This window comes from Mesoplodon bidens (assembly GCF_964165515.1).
Source record: "Mesoplodon bidens genome assembly, chromosome: 7".
NCBI lineage: Eukaryota > Metazoa > Chordata > Mammalia > Artiodactyla > Ziphiidae > Mesoplodon > Mesoplodon bidens.
The window spans coordinates 91,028,854-91,046,370 of NC_138164.1; the positions used below are offsets into that span (position 1 = coordinate 91,028,854).

The window sequence follows — 17,517 nt, forward strand, 5'->3', positions numbered from 1 at the left end:
ATGGCTCGGCAGGAGGCGAAACCCCAGGGCCCGAGGAAAGATGGACCGGAGGTGCGGGGGCGCAGGGGCCGGTTCCGGGCGTGCGGCCTCGGCCGGGCTGGCGGGGGAGCCGCGCGCTGCCCGGGCGTGAGGGGCCCCCGGGCTGCCGGGTCCCAGGATGCGCCGCCGCTGCCGCCGCCACTGCTGCTGCTGGGACTTCTGCTGCTGGCGGCCCTTCCGGAGCACTGCCGGGCCGACCCGGGTAAGCACTTGGCGGCTGCTTTGTGCCCACGGAGGTTTCTGGAGGAACGGGGCTGCCCGTCGGGGTCGGCACCTGACCGGTGGCGATGGATGGAGAGGTCTTCGCGGTACCGGCGCTAGGATTTTCCCCGCCCTCTGCTGCTGCAACAGCAGGCGAACTGTCAGAAATCTGTCTCCCGGGAAGGCACCGTTGGGCGGGGAAGTAAAAAGAGGTGCATCCGCATTTTCCATCTGGACAAGTGGCAGGTCCTTCCTGGTTGTCCCCAAGGCACTCTTCATTTAGATAAAGATATGCTGTGTTTAGGACACCTGAAAAGGGATGTGTTTTAGTAGGACACACAAAGTGGGGACGTCTACTATGTTTTGGGCTCCCTGACGGATGTCCACTTTGCTTTAACTGCACGAAATGGCCCAGAGAGTTTTAGGCAATTCCCGTGTCGGCGTTTTCCTCTCTGTCTTGACAGGAGACTCCTTTTTCTTTTGGGATAGAGGTACCTAAAATAATTGCTTGCGTCTTGCAAAGGGATCGGGTGTATAATCCACTGTTTGAAGGAGGTTAGTTAAAAATAACCACGCTTGGCTCTTTTGACTCCCAAGAATCCTCAGGAAATAGATTTCTGTAATTTCTTGGACGGTTTTTAAAAATCTGTTGTAACTATTTAGGGGGTATTATTCGGCTAATGTTCTTCAAAACTTCCTGTGCAGTCAGTAATTGCCTTTGAAATAAGAATGATTACTATGGCACTTGTAAAGGGCAGGCTTTTATTTGTGAAATTCGGGGCTCTTGGTACATTTCATTTATCAAGGAATATAGCCCTTGCTTCAGCCGGTATTCTTCTGTACTTCTGTGGTTTTTAGCAAGGATTAAAGAGGACTGTTTTTTTTTCCCAGTGTGCCTTGTCCCCCCAATTAGATTAAATCTCCTAATTATGAAGGAGTTCACACTCTTTTAGATAAGAGGGTTTCAGGTTAAAAACATTTCCTGTCTTCAACAGCTTAATTCAAAGCCCGTTTTCCTTTGATTCACTTAAAAGGTCACTGACATGAGGTGTCTATGTGTGCAAGTTGCTCTCCAGGAATTGTCTGTTGTGATCATAGTGGTGAGAAAGTTCAGTAATCTTTGGATGTGTGCCCGGGACCCGAGAAAACCTCCGAAGAACTTTAGCCCCCAGTTTTTATGCCTCTAGCCGTTTTCAGTGATGTGTATTTGATGGTTAAAAGGTAAGTTCTGAGTCAGACACATGTAATTACCTTAGTATTCACTGGATCAGAAACACACTTTGAGTTTTTATTCAAAATGAATCAGATCCTTAATAGTTTTGTAAACAATTTATGAGATACCAACTTTTGGATGTTCTTCATTTGAGGGCAGATACCAAAATCTGCTCAACCGTTTGTAATACGTGAAATTTAGATTTTATGTGTTTATCCTATTCGGCCTGATATGTCAGATGATTTCCTCTGATTGGCTTTGATTTCTGATCTCTCTTCTGACCTTCTGATCTCTCTTCTGACATTGCCCCTTGGGAACCTCTGTAACTTTTCTTGGCTCTTCTTTCAGTCTGCCAGAGCCTGACTTATGGGACTTCTGTTCTGTGTCTTTTGTTTTTAGCCCTGATGTCCTTTTCCTTTATTCTCTTAGTGTGGCGACCCTGGGGATTGCTAGGAAAGATGCTTTGATTTAAATGATGGTAAAAATCAGTAGTCCTCTGTCTTCTTCCTTCTCATTGGAGTGACTCGTTGCGTCCCCTGTGCTTTTTGGGTGTCCTTTCTACTGTCACTCTTGATGACCAATTTCCCGTGGTCCAGCTCCCCTGTGGATCCAGAGCCTATTGCCGGGCTCCATGGTTTCCTGTGTGTTTGCCTCTGATTCAACTTCATGACTTGTTTCTCTCTCAATGGAAGAGTTAAACGTTGGGCTCCCTATCTTGCCTCCTGCCTGCTTTCATTTGTTCTCTGATTTCTACCTGAGGCAGCTTTACTGCAGGGTGAGTGAGTCCTGGACCTGATGCAGGGAGTCCCAGGGGGTTTGTGGAGGAAGCAGTGTCAGGAGGGAGGCAGGAGAACGGGTGACATTTTCCTGAGACCTTTGACTTTCAACAGACTCCCTGGTTTTGAACTTTTTCTGAGGCACAGCTGCTGCTTGATGTTGCCACTCGCTGTAGAGTGAGTCTGAGGCCAGGTTGCATGAGAAGCCAAACGCTGATTCTAAGAACCTCCTGAATGTGCTGGCTTGCTACAGTCATGTCATTTGCATGGTTGCTGCATCTTGTTTTCTAAGCAAGGCTAAGCAGACATTTGCCTTGGCTGACAAATAGGTAAAAATAGGTTGGTTTCTGGACAGTGCTATAGGACCTTTGTGTCCTGGAGCCCCTGCAGTGTGTTCCCAGCCCACCTCCACCCACTCCACCCCAAATTCTTTTTATTTAATATTCCTGAGGAATTGGGGTTCCTTCTCAAGGCTGCTGTCTTGAATGTCCTCTCTCGGACTTCCTCTCCTAGCTTCCATCTCCAGGAAACCCTTGCTCCCTGACTTCTGTTTTGCATGTGGGAGACTGGTGTGGAAAAGAAGGTTCTTTACAGAAGCAAGCTCTGACATCTCCCCATTCTCTTTTGCCCTCTGAGGCTCTGGGCAGATTGGTAAAGTTCAAATTTGACTTCCCGATCTTCTTAACTACTGATCTTCCATTCAGTTCATGTCAGTAAACATTTCCTGTGTGTCTTTTAGGTGCAGGTGCAGTGCTCATTCCTTTATGTGACCTGGCCTCTCTGGGCCTCAGTTCTCTTGTCTGTAAAATGGGGATAATAATAGCTCCAATCTGATTGGGTTGTTGTGAAGATTCAATAAGTTAATATATCCGAAGTGTTTAAAACAGTGCTTGGTACATAGTAAATGCTCAGTGAATGCTAGCTGTTCTTATAAAATTGACTGAACATTTACTCTGTCCAGGTGCTGTGCTGGGGCAGGGGATACAGACATGCATAAGGGTCAGGCAGTTTGTAGAAACCCCTCATGAATAGGGTGATACATGTCCTTGAACTCTGATACTGTGTGGTCAGAGCAAATAAAATGAAGGCACAGTTAATTCTGGAAGACCGGGAACTTTGGAGGATGAGTAGGTGTTGGCAGGGTTGATGGTGGCATTTCAGGCAGAGGAGAAGTAAAGGTTCTTTACTTCTGTGGCCAGAAGCACAGGATGCTATAGGGAGGAGTACCCTGGACTCTCTCACTGCCCTTGGGCTTTCTCAAGCCCTCCTCACAGGCACTCCACCCCCCTGGCCCTCCTCTGCTTCTCTCACCAACTTGTAAGTTCCTGATTTACCTTTGTTTCGCTCTTGCCTGTTACAATGCCCAGCACAGAGTAGGTACTCATTAAAGTTTCAGCCTTCTTTCACTCCTGTTCCCTTAGTTTGGATGATTCTGTTAGATGTTAGAATAATTATCTCATCTAAGTAATCCACAGAAAGTTGTTAATGACTGCTTTATTCAGGGAATGTATTTGCATTTTGAAAGAATCTCTAATTGAGCACAATATATGGGGGATAATTTTGACCTAGGATGTCGTTTTTACCCCTCTCCAACATTTTATACATCATCAGATTGGAGTCCCATTCGACACAGGTGCAACAGTTCATTTGTTCATTCATTCATTCATCCATCCATCCATCCCTCCATCCATCCATTCATTCAGTGTATCTTGAGTACCTCAGCTTTTTGAGGTTACAATAATGAAAGAAAACAAGCTCCCATTCTCATGGCAGTTAGGAGCTAGCCCAGTGCTTTCCAGACTTTACTGTGCATGTGAATCACTTGAAGATCCTGTTGCAGATTCTGATTCAGTAGGTCTGGGATAAGGCCTGCAGTTCTGCATTTCTAACAAGCCGGGTGATGCTGATGCTGACCCCACTTTAAGTAGCAAATGAAAATAAACGAATAAATGTAGGTTGGATGGTGGTAAGAAAAGTGAATCAGGGTAAGATGATAGCAAGGGGCTGATGTCTATGTGCCGTGTACCCTCATGCATGTGCCTGGTTATCTAGAGTGATGGGGGATGTCCCCCATGTCGAGGTGACATTTGAGTAGATACTTAAAAATGGAAATCTGGGGAAAGGTATTCAGGCAGAGGGGAAAGCAACTGCAAAGGCCTTGAGGAGAGACTGTGTTTGGGATGGTTGGGGAACAGCAGGGAGGTCATGTGGAATTGAGTGAATAGGGGGAAGGTGGTAAGAAATGATGTTGAAGTGGGAGCTGGGCCCAGATCATATAGGACTTTTTGACAAAGTGAAAACTTGGTATTTTACTTTGAATGAGATTAAGCAAGAGGTGACGTGATCTGACTTCAGTTTTAGAAAAATGCCCATAGCTATCATGGGGCCAAAAGACCGTAAGGTCGGGACTTCCCTGGTGGTACAGTGATTAAGAATCTGCCTGCCAGTGCAGGGGACACAGGTTTGAGCCCTGGTCTGGGAAGAACCCACATGCCACGGAGCGACTAAGCCTGTACGCCACAACTACTGAGCCTGCGACCTACAGCCCAAGAGCCACAACTACTGAGCCCATGTGTCACAAATACTGAAGCCCACACACCTACAGCCCGTGCTCCACAGCAAGAGAAGCCACCACAATGAGAAGCCTGCGCACTGCAACGAAGAGTAGCCCCCGATTGCCGCAACTAGAGAAAAGTCCGCGTGCAGCAATGAAGACCCAATGCAGCCAAAAATAAATAAAAAATTTAAAAAAAAAAAGACTGTAAGGTCAAGGGTGGAAGTGGGGAGACCAGGTAGGATGGCTTAGACAGTGGGGAGAAGTGGTTAGATTTGGACATCTTTTGAAGATGGAGCTAATAGAATTTTCTCATGGATTAGAGGTGGGGTGGGAGAGAAAGAGAGGAACCAATGTGGCTCCAAGGTTTTTGGCTCAAGCAACTGGAGGTTGAAGTTGCCATGGAGATGGGGAAGGTTGCAGGAGGCTCAGGATTTGGGTAGGAAATAAAGAGTTGGTTTTGGGTTTGTTAAGGTTGAAATGTTTATTAAACATCGAAGTAGAGATGTCAGATAGCCAGTTGAACAAAGTAGTCTGGAATCCCAGCCTGATATTGGGTCCAGAGATATAAATTTGGGAGCCATCAGCACGCAACTAAGCAAGAAAGTATAGAGGAGGGGGAGATCTCAGCAATGAGACCTGGGATACTTCAGCATTTAGGGGTTCAGGAGACGGGGGACCAGCAAAAGAGACTGAAGAAGGCTAGATAGGGACTAGCAATGGATGTTGTATTTAGAGATGTGGAGATGTTTGGTGGCCCTAAGAGTGGAGGGGACAAAAGTCTTGCTGCAATGGGTTCAAGAAAGAAAGGAAGAAGAGAAATTGGAGACAGTAAAAAAGACAACTCTTTTAGTCTTTTTTATAAAGGAAAGCAGAGACATAGGGGAGGTGGGTCAAAAGAGGGTTCAGATGGGTTATAATTACATTATATTTGTACTTTCTCATTTTTTTCCAAAAGGATTTTATTTATTTATTTTTTGAATTTTATTTTATTTATTTTTTTTATACAGCAGGTTTTTATTAGTCATCCATTTTATCCACATCAGTGTATACATGTCAATCCCAGTCTCCCAATTCATCACACCCCCACCCCCACCCACCGCCGCTTTCTTCCCTTGGTGTCCATATGTTTGTTCTCTACGTCTTTGTCTCAATTTCTGCCCTGCAAACCGGTTCATCTGTAACATTTTTCTAGGTTCCACATACATGCATTAATATACGATATTTGTTTTTCTCTTTCTGACTTACTTCACTCTATATGACAGTCTCTAGATCCATCCATGTCTCAACAAATGACCCAATTTCGTTTCTTTTTATGGCTGAGTAATATTCCATTGTATATATGTACCACATCTTCTTTATCCATTCGTCTGTCGATGGGCATTTAGGGTGCTTCCATGACCTGGCTATTGTAAATAGTGCTGCAGTGAACATTGGGGTGCATGTGTCTTTTTGAATTATGGTTTTCTCAGGGTATATGCCCAGTAGTGGGCTTGCTGGGTCATATGGTAATTCTATTTTTAGTTTTTTAAGGAACTGCCATACTGTTCTCCATAGTGGCTGTATCAATTTACATTCCCACCAGCAGTGCAAGAGGGTTCCCTTTTCTCCATACCCTCTCCAGCATTTGTTGTTTGTAGATTTTCTGATGATGCCCATTCTAACTGGTGTGAGGTGATACCTCATTGTAGTTTTGATTTGCATTTCTCTAATAATTAGTGATGTTGAGCAGCTTTTCATGTGCTTCTTGGCCATCTGTATGTCTTCTTTGTAGACATGTCTATTTAGGTCTTCTGCCCATTTTTGGATTGGGTTGTTCATTTTTTTAATATTGAGCTGCATGAGCTGTTTATATATTTTGGAGATTAATCCTTTGTCCATTGATTTGTTTGCAAATATTTTCTCCCATTCTGAGGGTTGTCTTTTGGTCTTGTTTATGGTTTCCTTTGCTGTGCAAAAGCTTTTAAGTTTCATTAGGTCCCATTTGTTTATTTTTGTTTTTATTTCCATTACTCTAGGAGGTGGATACAAAAATATCTTGCTGTGATTTATGTTAAAGAGTGTTCTTCCTATGTTTTCCTCTAAGAGTTTTATAGTGTCCGGTCTTAATTTAGGTCTCTAATCCATTTTGAGTTTATTTTTGTGGATGGGGTTAGGGAGTGTTCTAATTTCATTCTTTTACATGTAGCTGTCCAGTTTTCCCAGCACCACTTATTGAAGAGACTGTCTTTTCTCCTTTGTATATCCTTGCTTCCTTTGTCATAGATTAGCTGACCATAGGTGCTTGGGTTTATCTCTGGGCTTTCTATCTTGTTCCATTGATCTATATTTCTGTTTTTGTGCCATGTACTTTCTCATTTTTTAACATTAAAGATGTATAGCAAGAGTGTTTGATTGGGTGGGCTTTTTTTTTCCAGTTATAGATAATCCAATAAAATATATTTAGACTTTTTACTCTCAATATTAATTATTAGTGCTTCAAAGATACTTGCAAGATGTCCCAAACTTGCCTCCCTTTCCTTCCCATCCCACACACGAAGTAAAGAAGAAGATTTTGGGACTAATGAGTCTGTGCTTTTAATACAGACATCAAACAGAAGTCAGATGTCCCCTCCCTGCCCCTCACCCTTCTCTAAAACCGGACATCACTGTGGAAACTGAGATACTGAAATTCTTCTGAGAGAATCTCTCAGAAGCCTACTTATCTCAAGTCTTGAATTACTAGAATATGATCTGAGAATATTCAAAATGAATGTGCACGTTTCCTTTTTCATTTTCATTAACCTTCAAGCTCTTATTGAAGGCTTTCTTGTGGTTTTCTTTCTTTCTTTTTTCTTTTTTTTAAACAAACAACAACTCCACTCTTCTCCAGACAAAAATGAATAGTTGGAATGACCCTAAAACATTTTCGTTGCTTGACAACACATTACAGGGGATTTCTAAACGCACAGAGGGACACATTATTCTAGGTCACGGGATGGCTGCCTTGGATGGTGGCTCCCTGTGGGGACTCCAGGACCAAAGGAGCAGCTGGCAATCCAGGTATTGGAAATGTCAGTTATTGTAGCCGATAGGATGGTGGCAAGTGAGTCACACTGATTTGATGGTATTTATCAAGCACCTGGCATATGCCAGGTCAAACTCTTCCCTAAACACTGGAGGTATAGTGGAGACCAAGCCAGGCCTGGCCCCTGCCCTCAAGCAGCCTGTAGCCCAGGACAAGAAATCCTTACTCAGTGGCAGGTTGGTAAGGTACCTCTGGGTCAGGAGGGAGGATATGGCAAGACAGAAAGTACCTGCCTTGTCCAAAGAGGCTGTCTCTGCCCAGCTGCAGTGAGGCTCAGGGTGCTAAAGTTCTGACTTCTCAAGAAAAGCCAGATCTTTACTTCAAATATTGTTTTCAAATGTCACCAACGAATTCAGAGTTTTGAAATGTCATGCTGTACGAAAAGCACTCCCATGAGCCACCACCCGTCTTTTTTTAAGTCAAGTTTAATTAAGGTGTAAATTACATACAGTAGAAGTCACCCTTTTTAGGCGTTCTGCATGACGGGTTTTGACAGAAGCATACACTCACGGTTCCACAACCACAATCCAGACATAGACCATTTCCGTACTTTCCAGAAATTCCCTCCTGCTCCTTTGCAGTCAGCCTCCCCCCCCGGCAGCCCAGTACCTGGCAAGCACCAATCTATTCTCTGCCCATATAATTTTGCTTTTAACTGAAAGTCATATAAATGGAATCATACAGTATGTAATGTTTTGTGTCTGGCTCCTTTCATTGAATGTAATGCTCCTGAGAATCATGTATGTCATTGCACCTCTGGTCCTGTCCTTTTTATTGCCATGTAGTATTCCATTGCACCACAGTTGCTTAACCATTTGCCAGTTGATAGACATTTGGGTTGTTTCCAGTTTGGGGCATAAAAGGCTTTGTGTGGGCAGTTTTCATTCTCTTGGGTAAATACCCAGGAGTGTGATTTCTGGGCCATACGTTAGGTATCTGTTTAACCTTAGAAGAAACTGCCACAGCCTTTCCCGAAGTGGCTGCATAATTTTGTATTCTTTTTTTCTTTTTTTTTTTTCTCTTTTTGTGGTACGCGGGCCTCTCACTGCTGTGGCCTCTCCCGTTGCGGAGCACAGGCTCCGGACGCGCAGGCTCAGCGGCCATGGCTCACGGGCCCAGCCGCTCCGCGGCATGTGGGATCTTCCCGGACCGGGGCACGAACCCGTGTCCCCTGCATTGGCAGGCAGACTCTCAACCACTGCGCCACTAGGGAAGCCCATAATTTTGTATTCTTTTTTTCTTTTTTTTTTTCTCTTTTTGTGGTACGCGAGCCTCTCACTGTTGTGGCCTCTCCCGCTGCAGAGCACAGGCTCCGGATGCGCAGGCTCAGCCGCTCCGCGGCATGTGGGATCCTCCCGGACCGAGGCACGAACCCGTGTCCCCTCCATCGGCAGGCGGACTCTCAGCCACTGCGCCACCAGGGAAGCCCTGTCAACTTTTTTTAAAATTTAAATTTCAGCTATTCCAATAATATTTTAGTGGTATCTCATTATAATTTTAGTTTGCACTTCTCTAATTACTAATGATGTTATTGTTGCATATCTTTACATCTTCTACGTGCCATTTATATTTCTACTTTGAAGTGGCTGTTGAAGTCTTTTGCCCATTTAAAAAGATGGATTGTTTGTTTTCTTATCATTGAGTTTTGAGCTTTCTTTATATATTCTGGATACAAGTCCTTTATCAGATATGGTTTTTTGCAAATATTTTCTCCCAGTCTGTGTGTTTTTTCTTTTCATTTTATCAACAGTATTTTCCAAAGAACAGAAGTTTTAAATTTTGAGTAGTTCCGGTTTATGAACTTTTAAATTTAAGGCTTGTGTTTTTTGTGTGCTGGGATAGAAATATTTGCCTATCCCAAGTTTACAGACATTCATGATTTCTTCTAGACGTTTTATAGTTTTTGGTCTGTGGTCTGTTTCACGCTAATTTTTGTATATGGTGCAGGGTAAGAGTTGAGGTTAATGTTTTTTTCATTTGGATGCTTTATTGTTCCAACACCATTTATTAAAAGGATTATCCTTGCTCCATTGAATTGCCTTGGTACCATATATTTGTGGGTTTATTTCTGGACTCTAGTCTAGTCTAGTGATCTGTACTTTTTTCCTTATGCCAGTGCACCAGTGTCTTGATTTTTCTAGCTCAGAGTTTCTTAACCTTGGCACTACTGACATTTTGGGCTGGGTAATTCTTTGTTGTGGGGGGCTGTCCTGTGCACTGTAGGATGTTTGCAGCATTCCTGGCCTCTGCCCAGTAGATGCCAATAGCTACCCCCCCAACCCCAGTGTGATAACCAAAATGTCTCCAGAAATTGCTAAATGTCCCCTGCAGGATAAAATTTCCCCCCATTGAGTTCCACTGCTCAAGCTTTATGGTAAGTCTTGAAATCAGGTAGTATGAATCCTCTAACTTTCTTTATTTTCAAAATCTTTTTGGATATTCTAGGGCTTATGCTTTTCCATATAGATCTTAGTATCTTCTCTTCCATCTCTGTAAAAAAAGAGAATTTTGATTGGGATTTCATTGAATCTAGGTCAATTGGAGAAGATTGATAGCTCAACCATATTGAATTTTTTGACCCAGGAACATATCTCTCTCCATTTATTTAGGTATTCTTTCTTTTCTTTCATCAATGTTTTATAGTTTTCAGCATATGAATTTTGTACATATGCGTTTCATGTTTTTCAATGCTTTGGTAAATAGTACTTTAAAAATTTCTTTGTTAGTATATAGAAATATGATTTTAAAAATATTAATCTTGTATCATGTGACCCTTCTAAACTCACTTTAGTTCTAGTAGCTTTTTATAGACTCTTTGGGATTTTTCTAAATAGAAAATCATGTTATCTATGAATAGAGAGTTTTATTTCCTCATTTCAAATCTGTATGCCTGTTATTTCTTTGTCTTGCCTTGTTGCACTTGCTAGAACTTCAAGTACATTGCTGAATAGGAACATTGTTGAATAGGAATGGGGAGAGTGGACATCCTTGCCCTGATCTCCTAGTCTTGGAGGGAAAACATTCACTGTTAAGTATGGTGTTAGCTGTAGTTTTTTTTTTTTGTAGAGGCCCTTTGTCAGGTTGAGGAAGTTCACTTCTATTCCTAGTTTGCTGTGAATTTTTATCATGAATGAGTATTGAATTTAGTTAAATGCAGAATTGGTAGAATTGGTATTATTTCTCCCCTTAGACCTATGGTCTTAAAAATGAGAAGATCCCTCAAGGGTTTCTTTAGTAAAATAAAAAGTGTCACGTACCTCTAGTACATTTCCTCATTTTCAGGGCTGCCAGTGGACACTTCCTAGACATTAGAACAGAGTTTGGTTTCAGGTCTAGAATGGCCTGGGTGAGGGGAAATTGTGTTGGATGAATTCAGGAAATGGGTCACCCGTAGCTGACTGTTTGCTGTTTATCAAGTCACTTTTTGGGGCCTTAGTTTTTGCATCTGTGAACAAAAGCCTCAGGATCTTCCCTTCTTCCCTCATTACCCTGGGTATGTGTTTATGAGCCCTAAGCAGATGTTTTGCTGGGTTAGACCAATCCTTTTCTTACCTCTTCCTATATTAGTGGCAAGCCAAGTCACGGGCTCTCATTCTGCAAAGGGAAGAATTTTCCCATGGTTTTCTGTCATGGTTCCAACCTGAAGCTCAGACAAATGTTGGCTTTAAAAATAATAATAATAAATTTATTTATTTTTGGCTGTGTTGGGTTTTTGTTGTTGCGTGTGGCTTTCTCTAGTTGTGGCGAGCGAGTGCTACTCTTCGTTGCGGTGTGTGGGCTTCTCATTGTAGTGGCTTTTCTTGTTGCGGAGCATGGGCTCTAGGTGCGTGGGCTTCAGTAGTTGTGGCACGTGAGCTCAGTAGCTGTGGTGCATGGGCTTAGTTGCTCTGCTGCATGTAGGTTCTGACCGGACCAGGGCTCAAACCCATGTCCCCTGCATTGGCAGGCGGATTCTTAACCACTGCGCCACCAGGGAAGCCCCAAATGTTGGCTTATCTTTAATCTTCATTGGCTTTTAAAAATTGTAAAAGTAATATATACAGTACTTTATTAAATTCAAGTAATGCACAAGGTATGCAGCAAAATGAAAAAAGCCCTGTTGGCTCCATTGCTATTTCCTAGAGTTGTGTTGTCAAGCAAATATGGTAGGTCCTTCCAGATCTTTTTTCATACAAATATTTATATACATATCTTCACTTAATTTTTTTAAGATATAAAGGGTATAATATTTAATGCCTTTCTCTTTTCATTTACCACTGTATTGTGGCCCTCTTTCCATGTGAAGTAAATTTTGTCCTAAGAGAATTTGAACTTCTTCCTGAAACACAGAAAAGCCCTTATTATAAAAGATAACAATTTTAAAACCACAGATTGGATTCAAACCTACAGAGTTAAAATATCATCATTAGACCATTCTTCCTCTTTTCTCTACTCTTTTGCTTCCTTCCCTGGAAAATACTTCCACACATGTTTAAGGAAAATCATGGACCCTTTTAAACACCGCATAGAACGGGGATGAACACTGTGTATAAATCAATTAATGCAGATGTAAATCGGGGCAAGGAGCTGCCTCAAGCTTCAGCCCAAGGTCATTGCTGCACCTGCCATCTGTCCACTCAGGCGAGACTTTGCCTAATGCCTCCTAACCACAAGAGGGGAATTTGATTTAGATTTAGATTTATATATATTAAATCTATTCTTAGCTTGAAAGAAAACCTCCTGACCTCAGAAACACAAAATGGCTTTGGTATTTATGCAGTGCCAGTAAATAGGAAGGTCTAGGATATTTCTCACTTTACTCTTTCGACGTGAAATATGGAATTAAGTGCTAGAATGAAACCAGGACTCCTGGACCTACCCCTCCACTTCTGTCCCTGCTTGTGAATGCTGCTCCTCAGTCACTTGTCTTTTTATTTACCAAACGTCAAGAGTGAACCAAGGGAGCCTGATGAAAAATGTGTCTGAGAAGAAAATGTGTTGCAATTAATAGTGCAGCTTCTAAGTCCTTGTTGAAAAGAGCTGAACCAAAAATATCTCTAAAGCTACAGACATCATTATCAAATGGGAGTCTTTGTTTTGAAAAGAGCAAGAGGATCTGGATTATGAGCATTTTTGGAATGTAATTGACCTGGATGGAAGTGTATTACAAAATCACTGCCACAGAGCTGTCTTTGGCAGTTTCCTCTTATTTTATTAATAGTGGAGGTGAACACACGAATCAACCTGGTGAATCCCAGGGAAATTAAACCTTTTTTTGAATGGGATGGAGAATGAGTTCTTGTCTCTAGTCCAGCAATAGAAATGACATTCGAAATGAGTGTTTCCCCATTCTTTTGGCTAACGTGATATATTTACTATTCCTTATGGGGATACTCATCCTCAGAGTTTGGTACAGCACGTCACAGTTGTAGAAGTTTTCATTCTTGTTTCTTGTTTGAATCTCATATCACTCCTAAGAGAGGGTTGAGGAAGTAATTTGCTAAAGGTCACACAGTGGTCCAGGGATTTTTTCGTTAGTCTGTGATTTAGGGGACAGATTACCTAGCTACTCAACTAAAACTAGCTCAAGTGTGGGGCTCCAGGCCACAGGAAAATCTCATGTGACAGATTTGGAATAGGAATGAAATACAGTGGTGTCACGTGGACAGTATAGCTCATTGATAGAAATAAGAGCTAACATTTTTGAGCATTTACTCCTTGTATCAGCTCATTTGATTTTCACAACAACCCTCTGAGGTTGGTTCTGTTGTGACTCCTGGGTTTCAGGTGTGGGGAGTGAGGCAAAAAGCAATTTAACAGTAATGTATTCAGTGTCGCACAGGTAAGTGTCAGAGGTGGGCTTTGAACCCAGGCAGTTTGATTCCATGGCTCTCACTCCACTTCATTATATTGCCTTCCTTGACAGTGAGAGGCTGAGGTTACTGGCTTTCTGTCTCCTGGACCTGGAGGCCTCTCGTCTCTCTTTTCCTGCAGGCTGGGTCTGTCCATCTGCCTCTTTCTGCAGACTGGCTTTCTCTGCTTACCTGTAGCTTCTGGGCTCCCCCATAACTAAACTTTGCAGGCGGCTTTGCTTGTTGTGGTGCTCCCTGCAGCCAGAGCTGACAAGCCCTTTCCATGTAAGTGCCCACCCTCCAGTCTCTGTCCCAGGTCTATATTTCCCAAGAGGGAAAATCAGGCTGCCATAGTCTGGCCAAAAAAGTAAGCAGTCTACCCCTCATCTGATCAGCAGAGGCCAGAGGTGAAAAGGCTGGTGGTTCAAAAATGCCCTCCTAGGCTGAGCCCTCCTTCAACCTTGGCAGTGGGTAGAGTGCAGTTTTAAATTAGGTGTATGGATAGAGCAAACTTCCCCAAATTCGTCTCTTCCCTCATGACAGTAAAAATAGGCTCATATGCTGGCTTTATGAAAAATGACAATGACAAGTGGCCTGATTGATAGAGTTGACCAATTTCCATGGTATAAATACTGTCACCGTGGCTGATTTCAAGCTACCAATGTGACAATGGATTTGGGAAGAGATGCTCATGGTTGGCTGAGCGCCAAGATGATCCTGTCCATCTACGGACTGGATGCAGGGCAGCTTACACAGTAAGTGCAGGATGTCTCCAAGGAGTTTGAAGTGTAGGCTAACCAACTAGGTGGGCTTATAATTATGTAACAGGGAAGAAGATTTCAAGGAAGAGAGGGTGGAAGTTAGGTTTGGCTCAGGCAGCCTGAAATAACTTGTTGCCCTAAGTGTGGCATCTACTAGGCACACGGGGATGCTTTCTAAAAAATTGCAACTTCCTTTGCCTGCAGCATCTCACTTGTGACATATAATGAACGCTTTCACTGACTTTAAGATGCCAGACCTCATTTTCTTGGAGGGACATTGGTCTAGCACCGAAAGGTATAGTTTTTCCTTGCTTCTCTAAGTCAGCATTTCCACCCCGTTTGCTGGTGTCATTAATGGACTCCTTTCTTCCACCTTCCAAACCTAGAGATGCCGAGTCCACATGGTGGCCTCTTAGACATCTTTCAGCTGTGTACACACGATTAGTTTCGATTGGAAGCTTTTATTTATGACCATAAGGTCATCTCTCAGGTCGTGTAATTATGCTAAAAGCCAAGACCGGCTGGTGACTACAGTCTCTGAGAGCACGTCAGATGCCGTCACAGATCTCAAGGCCCGTCTGGGTGGCTCTTTCCCTTGCACATCTGGAGAGGGGTTGGGAGTCTTGACTTTGGTGCACTGCATACAATTCCCCCATCTTTCGCCCGATGCGGCTCCGTTGTTAACCCTGGCCCGCTCTCACAAAGGGTGGTGGTGACCACTGGCAGATGGGGAAGCGGGTGTGGACAGCGTAGATCTCTCCTCAGACATGGAGTTCCGAGTGTCCTACTGATTGATGGCAGGTCAGCGTCTTTACCTATAAAAATAGCACAGTTAATTTATTCTTTTAATTTCCCCAGGGATGTAGCAAGGGAGAAATTTTACAAGATTCTTCTTTTACGTCTCATTGGAGGTTTGCCCTAGTTTGTGGATATGTTGACTTCTGAATAAGAGGACTAACATTTGCGAAACAGCTACGACTTGTTAGTTGGTGGATCAAGAGTTTTGTATAATTTAATCTCACAGTGACACTGAGAGATAGTTCTTGTCCATTTTGCTTGGAGGAAGCTAAGATTGAGAGAACATTTATGACCCTGACTTGCCTAAGGGCACTGTTGCTTGAAAGTGGTGGGGATGGGATTTGAAGCCAGATTAGACTACAAGGTAAATATATTTTCAGCTATACTCTGCTGGCCGTCCCCCCACCCCGCCCCATTTTATTAAATTTTCAGGCATACAGAAGAATTGAAAGTACTGTACAGTGAACAGACATATACCTGCCACTTCGATGGTACTGTGAACATTTTGCTATATTTGCTTTATCGTTTATCTGTCCTTCCTCTACCCATCCATCAGTTCATCTTATTTTTTGATGTATTCAAAGTAAGTTGCAGACATCAGTACATTTCACCCCTAAATATTTCAGCATTCATGCCATTGATTATAGTTCAATATTTGTTTATACTCCTTTTTTTTTTGAGGTAAATTTTACATACAGAGAAATCCAGAAATCCTAAGTATATATTCCCAAGTTTTGACAAATGCATACACAGGTGTAACCCAAACCCCTGTCAAGATATAGAACATGACCGTCACCTCAGGAAGTAAGTTCCCTCTTGCCCCTCTCCAGACATATCTCTCCCTACTCACCCCCCACCCCAGACATCACAGCGTGATTTTTCTTTTCACCGTGGTTTAGTTTTATACCATGCAGTCTTAAATGATGTTGCCTGTTGTTTTCAAATTGACTTTTCATTGTATGTATTAAGTCAAGACAGTATTTATTGAGCCCTTGGTATGTGGCAGGCACAGTGCTGGTACAAGGGGTACAGTGGGCAGGTAAAAGACATTGGCCCACGTGGAGAAAGAGACATTAATCAGCTCATCATAGGAATAAGTACCCTATTACCAGCAGAGGTGAGTGTTGAAGGGGGAGCCCAGGGTGCTGGGGGAGGCTTGGTGAGTGATGAGGTGGATGGTCAGGAAAGGCTTTCCTGAGGAAGTGACGTTGGAGCCAACATCAGAAGGATGCATAGGAGATGACCAGGCAGGGAGGTGGGGCAAAGGGCAAAGTGAATACTCTCTTCCCTGGTGGGAAGAAGTGTGGTTTCTTCTGGAACTAGAGAGAAGGTGGATGTGGTTGGTGGGCAGGAATGGAGGGTGAGAGTGAGTGATCGACTAGGCAGAGAGCTCGCAGGGGCCACATCACCCAGGAGACAGGCCTTGGCCTCTAGCCACCATCTGAAGCCATTGCCTGGTTTTAAGTAAAAGAGTCACCTTGACATTCAGTTATCCAGCCAGTTGAGTCGGAGGAAGGGGAGATATGGACCGTATGTTCTGGAATCACAGCTAAAATTAAGTATCATTGGCATGAAGCTTGCAGCTTTTAGGAGAACACTAATTTGCATTATGATCCCATATAGATCTTCAGATGCCGCATGTGAGTTTTCTCCCTCGTCTGCCTGCCTAACTAACTACCATTTAGTTACTAAATAAAGATCCTCTGTACCTCCGGCTCTTGCTTGCTCTTTCCTCCCAGTCTCCCTGCCTCCATTTCATTCTCTCCTCCTCCCTTACCTGATCCCCTTGCCATCACCTGCTCCTCCCTGAAACGGGCCCTCCTAGGGTCACCAATGACTCCCCGATTTCTTAATCCTGGGGCGGCTGTCAAATCCCCTTGGCTCTGTCATTCTGTAGACCGTCCCAGGTGGCTTCATCCAAACTCATGGCTTTAACAACTGATTATGTACGGATGATGCAAAAAAACTCTTGACTCTCTCCTGAGGGTGAGATTCATACACCCACCTGTTTACTGGACATCTCTACCCATGGCTACGGACAACCCGACATTCTCCCCTTAAAGTGAGCTCATTTCCCCTGGGGTCTTGCTCCCCATTCTGTATTTCCTATTTCAGTGAGTGTGCCCACCACTCATCTGTGGAGCCAGAAATCTGAGAATCATTCTAGATTCTTTTCTTTCTCTCCTTCTCTTCATCTAGTTGACCGCTAAAGTTGCTACTTGTATTTCTGAACATTCTCATAATGCTGTCCCTTTTCTGTCTCTGCTGCCTTATTCC

General features: G+C 43.3%; 1 protein-coding gene across 2 annotated transcripts in view; it reads left to right on the forward strand.

Moving 5' to 3' along the window:
• Positions 1-17,517, forward strand: part of KIAA1549L (KIAA1549 like) — a gene marked incomplete at both ends in the record, with an annotated part of 287,743 nt that continues 270,226 nt past the window's right edge. For both annotated transcript variants that reach the window (XM_081241354.1, XM_081241355.1), the window contains one exon: positions 1-241. In XM_081241354.1, the coding sequence (XP_081097480.1) occupies positions 1-241 (241 nt within the window). The remainder of the gene's footprint in view (positions 242-17,517) is intronic.